Here is a 9359-nt window from a genome sequence, read left to right as displayed (position 1 = left end):
AAACAACCGACTGGGACAAACACTGTCTTTACCTGTTTTCTGTAAAAATATCGGTAACTGGCATGACGCCCACATGGAACAGACCGATGAGCAGCCAACCTTTTGGCCCACTGTGCCTATATGGACTCCCACATATATAAAAACGGTACGTTTCCACTGAAAACGTGCACAACGATGTGCACAGAACAGGGATCAGCAGGACAATTAATCGAGAATCAGATTGGCACGTCATAACCCAGAAACATTCCTGGATTATGCCAACAAAATCCAGGGCAAAGTCGCAGCTACCAGCGCCAGAAGAGTGAAGGCGCAGAGCAGGGCCATCAGACACCGCGCTGTTGTGCAAATTCTGCGTCTTCGTCGTCTCTGGGGTTGAACCACAGCCAGCGCGACACTGAGCGCGTCGTTTTCAGACATCGGTCTGCCCTCGGTGCTGATGATGAAGATCTGGGAGGCATTCTGACCCGGGCAGATCAGCCTCTGTCGGCGCAAACGCTCACTAATTCCCCCAAAACAGCGCGCGATCCACTTCACCTCTCTGTCAGTGGAAGTGCGTCGTGCGCCCTGGGGCTGATCCACGGGCAGAGGGATGGGGACCTCCAGAGTCTGGACCGCACGAGGGTCCGTGGCTGCCGAGGAGGACGGCGGCGCATCCTTCTGTTTCTTGATGAAGGTGAGATGACGGCAGACGGGACAGGCTATGGTGTCCCTGATGTTTCCGTCCGCGTTGATGCTGACCAAGGTCTTGACCAGGCAGTCGTGGCAGAAGACATGTCCGCAGCTCAATGTCCTCTCACTGGCGGACAGACTGTCATAACACACAGGACATTCCTGTGCGTCCTGCTGGTTGTTTTCTTTGGATGATGCCATAAGAGGCAAAAAAACAAAACAGCAGCCAAATAGTTCGGGTGACGAATGAAAAGTTGAAATAATTGATCGAGCTTGACGTCCTCTCACGTTGTTGTCCCTGTCAGAGCATGACTTGACTTTTGGCTGTGGGTGGAGGCTACGGTGGAAGAACAGGGCCTGCCACCTGTGGCTGCAGCATTCTCACTGACTCTCCTCCGAAAACGTTATTGGCAGTTCAAGTGGCCGAGCTGGTTCACATTTCACGTATGTAATTAAATAAATACATAAAATATGAAATATATTTGCCTATTAAGGTCTTTTATTCTATTGTAAAGGCTCTGTGGTGATTTCATTTTTGACATTTTCGCCACCTAGTGGTCACTGAGGAAAAGCGTAAGTAAGTGGACGCTTCGACTACGCCAAACGAACAATTATCAACTCTTAGCAACTGTAATGCTGTTATAATTTCTCAATTTTAAAGAAATGTTGAGACAAAAGGTCAGAAATATAAGTTACTCTACTTAAAAAAAAGAAAAGGACAAAAAAGAAGGAATAGTTAAGAAACAAATAATAACACAAAATTGCGTTCAAATGCAAAGGACAACAACAAATAATCTATTTTTTGTTTTCATCCACTTACTACTTAATAATTTCCCAAAATGTACATATTTATTAAAAATATACATTCTAATAACGTGTAATCGCATTCCAGGCACTTTGCTGGTAGAATCAGTCAGAATCGACGTCTCAACAGATGCTCAACATGATGCGTTTTTATACCTGGGCCAAGAGGTGGCAGTATTGTAACATAAACTGCAGCACTTCAGTGTTGAAGATTAGATTTTGATTGTCGATTTCTTCAAACAAAAACTGTCAAAGGGTTAATGGTAGGATATTAATAAAATAAAAAGTTTATCTTTTCATTTCATTCATTTTATTTATTAATTTCTTATTCTTTTCCAACATAGTATTTTATTATTTTATATTATGTATCACCATATTAAGAACAAAGAAAATCCTTTTTTTATTTGCTAAAATCCTTTACCAGAACTCTTTAACTATTGTTACTATGTTTAAAAATATGATATGATTTATTTCTGTTTCCACTATTAGCAATTCTCTCTCTTTCAAAAGAGCAGGCTACTTATTGACATCATGGGCCAGATTCAAAGGGTTCATGGGCCCAAAGTAACCCCAGGGCCACAAGTTTGAGACCACTGGTTGGTAGGGAATAGGTGACAAAGGTTACAAATAGGTATTAATTTAGCATTTCTTTCTCCTGTGCCATGCAAAGACAATATGTTCAGGTCTGAACTGCTCTGAACAGGAAACAGCCATCACACACTCACATCACACTCAGTCAGGAAGGATGCCCCCTGTCAGTGTCGGAGGGCCATGATCGGCCAACAGGTGGGCTGCACACCACTGCTGCAGGGTTCAGAGCCCTCAGGGAGTAAGTGATACAGAGGGGAGGCTGTTCTCTGTCCTCATTAATCTCCCCTGAGAGGGGGCGGGGGATCTTCAAGCCTTGATCTCAACCTTTTGACCTTGTCAGGTCATTTGTTTTCGTTAGTCCCCACTCAGAGCCAGTGGCCAGTCCCAGTCCAGACGGTCTTCATGACCCCCTAAAGCAGAGAACATTTCTGAAAGCATCTCCAGGGGTTCTCTAAGTCTAACTCTCCACACTGAGCCCCCCCCCCCCCCCCCCCCAACTGAGTGTCTTTTAAATCAGCACAGATGATTCTTCACATCCTATTGCAGGAGCTCAGCGCTGATCTCTGCCCAGCTCTCTGGTGCAGAGGCGCAGGAATATTTCACTGACATATTCAACACTGTACCATCAAACAACACTGGAGACGTGTCTGAAGTTCTGTCTCTCAGATGCTGTGAAGCAGCTTCAGGTTAATGTCCTATTAGAGGGACTTTTGAACACCAGTTTGTCATGCGATCTCCTGCTGTTCCTGTCACTGTGTGCCATGACTGAGCGGTCTTTCTCTCGCTCTAAAGCCCCCCGTGCTCAGCAGTTGTGGACTAATTGGCTCCCGGTCCGTCTAATGAAGCCTCCTCTCGGGTCGTAACCTCTCCACCTGAGGACTCGTTGTTGCTACTGATATGTGTGGGCTGCACTTTGACAGTGACCTGGTCAGACAGATGCCCCGTGGTTTGAGTCGTGGTTTGGCCGCTGCAGCCTGTACACTTGGAAACTGTGCACTCATTAGATGGGTGAGGTCAGGCTGGAAACTAAATGTGGGTGTTGTTTAAGGCAAACAAGGGCAGGGCGTTAAGGGAAGGAGCTAATGGCATGTTATGAGCTCAGGTTAAAAGATGCCTCCACCACAAAGGGGAGACGGGTGAGACTGGCATGAACAAGGTGCCTGTGTTTTGTTTTCAGACACGCAGCGTCATATTACTCAGATCAATCCGCCTGGGTGTGAGGGGTGGGTTCCCACCAGCCTTTGGTCTGTCATTATAGCAAAGTGTGACATATTCATCAGAGGAGTGTGAGCTCAGCCAGAAACTGATGAGAGAAATATTATCTCAGAATGGAACAAAAAATAAAGTGTTATTATTGTAGTATGTAATACACACCAGGTTTGAGTGAATAGGCTTAACAACAACAACAACAACAACAATAATACTATAGAGTGGAAGCTGAGCTGCTATGATCGGGGTCCAGATCTGCAGCAATGCATTAAAAACACATCATGACACTGTGACAGATAAAGCCACATAGGGCCACAGTGAATTTAACATATTTATTATTTATTACAAAGTAATCCATCCTAAATGCAACCCCTATTTCCCATACTTAAAACTGAATGTGACCCACTGACCTGTCTGTAGTCCAGATGTCTCATATATTGGAGCAACTCGGCAGTATAAATCTTTTAAATAATTTGTATTCTGAGTTTTCCACCAATCTCAGCTCCACTGACTTTTCTTTTCTTTCCCTTCAGTTAACTTGTAAAAGCAGAGAGTTAAGTGTGTCTTTGTAGTGACCGTCCCTGTCGTTTGAAGACTGGGTGTGGAGCTGCAGAGCTCTCCATAGGCATTAAGGCTTTTCAGGTGAGTCTGTGCTCCGTGGCCAGACTTTGTGTTGTGTCTTTTAAGGGTTGTCTTTAGGCTGTAATGAACACCAGCTCAAACCCAGCGCAGCCTCTCAATGAAAACGCTGTGACTTCTGAGGTGGGGCAGGGGGGGCATTACAGGTCTGAACTGCAGGGGCTGTTTAAACATGCATCAGATGGCAGAAAATGATGGTTATCACAAACACCATTTAGACACTTAAATACTGCCCTGCCGCTCCGTAGGCCTGGGGTTTGTCGAGTCGAGAGCAAGGCACTGAGCAGCGAGGGTTCATCAGCCACCAAGCAACCAGGAATACACAAACAACAAACAGGAGATGCAGTTTCTAAACATCCTGTAGGAGCGTTGGCTACCGCAGGACTGCAGCAGAAACTGAAGTGATTCACTGGAACGGGTTCAAGGACACGGTTTAAATCAGCCATTTATAAATATTTGGTCCGCAGGAAATCACAAATAAAATAATGTGGAACTTTTAGCCATAACAAATATTTCTAGGCTAAGTTGTCATTATCTTTAATCTTAGTAATGTAATTATTCTAGAACATTCTTAATGAACCTAACCTAATGAGCATTTCTAAGCTGGCTCATTTTACACTATTTCTTAATTATTGAAGTTTTGGCTTAGTATTTTATACTTTATATGTTTTTACTAACTTCTACCCTATTGTTTTGTACATTCAAATACTCCTCGATTCAACAATGTAATTTCCAGTCAAATTTAGTTAAAAGTCTAACTACACAAAAGGTCCTGGAAAAACTTCCTTCTTAAATATACGATAAAAAACATTTGTCCACTTCTGACAAACAAAACAGAACAAAACAAAATACCCGGGCTTTCTGTTCATTAGTGTGTTTGTGAGCGGGAGTCGCAACAAATGTCTGTCTGCTCCAGCTCTTGGACTCCAGACCCAAAAGTCCAAATGTTCAGGCTTCATTTAAACATCTGTAGAGGTTTTTACATCAACCTTCCTCACATATGCTTTGTTTGTTTATATAAGACGATAGTTTACTCACGAGGGAAAAAAGAGAACTAAATAAAAAGGTTAGAACGGGGGCACAGATACTGTATTTTATGACTTTGGTCGGGAGGAGGTTTTACAAGTGGAGACATGAGAAACTTAAGCAGAGAGCTTTTACTGTTTTGTTTGGGAGAGAGTTCACGTTGGAGACACTGAACATTTCACATGAGTTTTTCTGTTTTTTTTTTCCTTTTCCCTCCACTGTCCTTGAAAAGATTCAGAGTGAATTGTTTCCCTGCCTCTCACCATCCTTTATCCAAACATTAGGAAATACTTTTACTGAGTAAAATCAAAGTTGCCCCAGCATCATGACAGGTCAACACGTTCTATTTATACGGGAAGGTGTGGACCCTGGGACAACTGAGAAGATGGTGGTTATGTACCATCTCCGGGGGTGTTATTTTTCACACAACACCTCTCATCACTTAGCTCGACTGCTAAAACACCGTTGGAGATGATAATTGTTACTTTAGAAATCACTGTGTATAACCAGAGGGTAATTAGGTTACTGGAAGAAAGATGGAGATCAAAACCATTCAGTTGGACTTAAAAAAAAAGATAAACAGGAGAAAAATCTAAGCTTTGATACTGTATGAATTCACTGCATGATAGTTTTGTTAAAGGCTGGGATTGGTCATCTTTCCACCACAAGACTCAGCACAGATAAACACTAACATCACTGTGTTACTGACGTTCACCCAAAACCACCGTCAACTTTACTTCTACTGATATGAAACACACAGTTGTCGACCATCAAAGCTCGCGAAAATATCCAACCACTCACTGTAGGATAAAAATGGAGATGAAAGAGTTCTAAAACATTTGAGATGATTTGAAGATAACGTCTGCTGAGAATCATTTTTCTTTTGTGTTTATGCTAACCTTTAGCTAATTTAATTTCTAATTGTCATTATCTAAAGGCAAATTTATAATAACTGTGTAGGTATTTTGACTTTAAAAACAGCCTAATGTAAGTTTAATTCATTTAAAAAATATTTTCCCTTTAATTCACTTCTGCCATTTTCTATGCTATTCTATGTTTGGTTCTCTTTTCTCAATTATTTTTCTATTACAACTAAATCAGATTTTTTGTATTTCTGCTTTATATATTTTTTTCTTTTGGTTTTGATTTGACTTCATTTAAACAAGTTCTGGCAGTAAAACGATACAATTATTATTGTTTATTTCTTTTCAGGTTTTCTTCCTAAGACAATTCTTATCAGCAATTTCATATGAGAATTTGCTATAGTGCATTTTTCCCCACATCACTGCATTAAGACTGCCAGATGGATGTGATGTCAGTGCTATGACTGTAGCATCCATCATCGACAAACTCTTCATTATGTACAGCTCATGTCCTGAGTGTCAGTTCCATGTGCACTTCACCAACATTACTGTGTTTTTATTTCACTGTTTAGCCAATAAAGATGAAGCGCTTCACAGAGGTGACAGGTTTTAACCTGAGGCAGAGTTAATGACGCAGTCGGCCTTAAGATGATACCAGATTCTTGGCATTCAGCCTCCGCTACTGTTTTTAAAAAAAAGACCAATTCATAGGTGTTTATTGTGGAGTGGTGAACTGCCACTGTGGTGTGTACGTGTACTCAAAGACAGTGCATGTATACACATGCAGGATAATATCATTCAGGGTAAATGTTTGAAGAAAGATCTGAGAGTTGCAACGACGGTTGGTTTAAACACATTAAAAAAACTAAAAAAAAAAAAAAAAAACTAAAATAAAACCTAAATTATCATCTTATAAATATTATAATAGTAAAAACTATGAAACCAACTTATGGCTATAATAAAAAATATTTAAAAAAAATCAGATTAGTAACAGGGGAGCTTCATTAATTACAATTCTAATTTACCGTGATTAATCATGATTGATTGAGGTTAATCATCTAGTGACAAAGGTCAGGCCGTCAGTTTGCCACTGACAAATACTGTGTAGTATAACACCACTAGGACAATTTAACAAGAAGAACCGAAACCCTGTTCCTGTTCTCGTCACTGTTTTTCTTTTTTATCACTACATCAGGTGTGTTCGTGTCAGGTGATGCTGAAACATCTGCTGTGCAGAAATGTGAAAATTAAAATTTGCTGCTGAACATTCACACATGCACAAACAGCACATCCACACTGCATTTTTATACCAGACCACTTGTGGCTACCGAGGCCTTGAGCTAGCCTTGGCGCTTCATGGACACGGAGGACGGATTGAGCTCAGATGGCACACAATTTATGACGTGAGGTGAGGAACCTGACGGACAAGCCGACGCCCCTGTGGGCCGGCGGCCACCGGGAATGGAAAGATTTATAAGTGGGAACTTACAGTTGATTGCATATAGAAAAAAAGGTGCATTAGACGCATAAACACTACGACGTTACAGTTGGTTAGAATTAGAGAGATGTACGTTGAATCTGTTTTATCCTGAAACTTCTGCAGATTTGAACCAAAGTGAGGTCTGAATGATCCATAAATCAAACCTGAGAAAGGTTTAAAGCCCCGAGTCTTCCGGCTTTTAGGACACGATGTAATATATAAGAGGTTCGTGTGGTTTGGTTTTGCTCTGCCTTGATCTTATCGTTACCGTATGCGGGTTGAATGTCCGATGAAGTGTCTCGGCCCCTGTGAAATATGCATACACTAAACAGGTTTCCAGCACAGAGTTGTGTTTATTTAATGCTAATGAGCGCGGTTAGCCCAGTACGCAGGGTTCACAGTCTTTGACTCTGTGTTTGTATTGGCGCGGACTGATTTCATTGTGCTTTGTTATCGTCATCAGTACATCATCATTAAAATGAATGATCTGTGGACGGAGCACAATGAAGTTGAATCTGTCCGCCGTGCAGAGGTTGTAAAATCATTGGCCGTCGACATCGGTGTTCAGGAATGTAGGAAGCATCGGTGTCAGTAGAAGAAGTCTTCGACGACTGACTGACCTCACTTCCCTCAACCCTGCGTTGAACTCCATTAAGGGCTGCCTGCAGTCTGTAATTTCACCAACAGCCTCTTATCATGTTTGTCTTGTCTCTTCCTCGGGGGCTTGACTTCTTGCCCACAGACCAGCTTTACCTCATTTCAGCTGGCTCTCCACAGAAAACAAACTCAGTGGGCATGACAACGGCGCAGCCCACTGGAAGTACAAGTGGAAATCTAAAAAAAAAGAAAGACTAAATTAGTTTCTAATGAGTCAAGAGTCAAGAGACAAATAGTGCACGGGAATGTCTTCAGTTTGTTGTGTGACTGCAGCTCTGCGCTTCGCTTTCAAGGATCATTTGCTGAACACAGGGTAGACTATTTGTCAGGTTAAGTGCCAACCTACTGCACACATACATATCTGCGTAATTACTGCATTCATTGTACTGTGATAATTAGGCCACTCTTGAAGGTACAGAAAAGAAAATACCCCACTTGTTTTGAGGGGTCACAGGAAGTTTATATTGCTGTGCTTATTGGTTGAGGTGCTGCCAAGAAACACACAGTCAGTGGCGCTCTGCAATATATTTATCTAAGCAGTTATATTGTCATGAGCAAGACTATTGGAATGAGACAAATAAGAGAGCGCTATCAGTCAAGTTCCATGTTGTCAGGGCTTTTGGCAGGTGATTTAACTGCACTTGAAAATATGTCTAATAATGTTCTCAATGGAGATTTCTGTCCATTATTCCACCTCCTGCTGACAGGTACAGTACTGGTGCAGTAAAAGTCATTTGAATAGTGTCAGTGGTGTGGAGTTTAAGTTCTTCAGATCTTACATTTAAACCACCTTTGTAAAAAAAAATGTTTGAATTAATAATAAATGTTTGTACATTTACATGCATTCTTTAATTAGCATGAAACGTTTTTGTATATTAGCCTAAATATATATTTTCTCTATTAATTAAAATATTTATTTTTTTTATTTCATCCATTTTCATGGATCGGTCCATTGATTTAAAAAAAGAAAAAGTTAAAAAACTGGGTCAGGACCAGAAAAAAGATTTAAACCTGTGTGTGTGATACTGGTACTGGAGTACCTCAGGGCTCTGTATTTGGTTCTGCTCCTATGTACACTCAGCTGTCATAACCCTGTAGTTCTTGCTTTATGAAATCATTCTACAGCGACCATCACCTTGACATTCACGTACTCACCAAGGTCAGAACACAAGAACCGGACGCCTCGGGTTCTTGTGCAGCTGTACAGGTGAACTGAAGGACTGCCGTTGACTGTTTTTCCCTGGTAGTGACAGAGAAGGTCTGCTCCTCCGTTTTCACACAACCTTGTCATCTCAATCCAGATCAAAGGATCCAACTCCTGGCTGACAGGAGCCAAGGACTTTGACGTAGTCTACGGAGAGAAAGAGGGAGCAGGGTTTGATCAACACCATGGGTGGTAAAAGGCAGAAAGTCGGCGTAGG

The 9359-nt window shown here is 41.7% G+C and overlaps 1 protein-coding gene and 1 long non-coding RNA gene across 4 annotated transcripts in view; both read right to left on the bottom strand.

Moving 5' to 3' along the window:
* Positions 1-33: 33 nt before the first annotated feature.
* On the bottom strand, positions 34-1355 carry LOC103392818 (RING finger protein 222). The gene has a single exon (XM_008329551.3). The coding sequence runs from the start codon at positions 868-870 to the stop codon at positions 253-255; it is 618 nt and encodes a 205-aa protein (XP_008327773.1). The 5' UTR covers positions 871-1355; the 3' UTR covers positions 34-252.
* Positions 1356-6007: 4652 nt separating this feature from the next.
* The window catches only part of LOC112488421 (uncharacterized), a 30289-nt gene continuing 26937 nt past the window's right edge, over positions 6008-9359 (bottom strand). For all 3 annotated transcript variants that reach the window (XR_003052439.1, XR_003052438.1, XR_003052437.1), the window contains 2 exons: positions 9094-9289; positions 6008-8115 (listed from right to left, as the gene is read on the bottom strand). This is a non-coding gene — a long non-coding RNA (uncharacterized LOC112488421). The remainder of the gene's footprint in view (positions 8116-9093; positions 9290-9359) is intronic.

This window comes from Cynoglossus semilaevis, chromosome 17, assembly GCF_000523025.1.
Source record: "Cynoglossus semilaevis isolate Cse_v1.0 chromosome 17, Cse_v1.0, whole genome shotgun sequence".
In the NCBI taxonomy this organism is placed as follows: domain Eukaryota; kingdom Metazoa; phylum Chordata; class Actinopteri; order Pleuronectiformes; family Cynoglossidae; genus Cynoglossus; species Cynoglossus semilaevis.
Note: the sequence above shows the minus strand (reverse complement) of the source record. Positions and strands in the feature narration are given on the sequence as shown.

What these genes read in the sequence shown, in the direction of transcription:
- LOC103392818 (XM_008329551.3), bottom strand. Translation starts at nt 870, where the DNA reads ATGGCATCATCCAAAGAAAACAACCAGCAGGACGCACAGGAATGTCCT.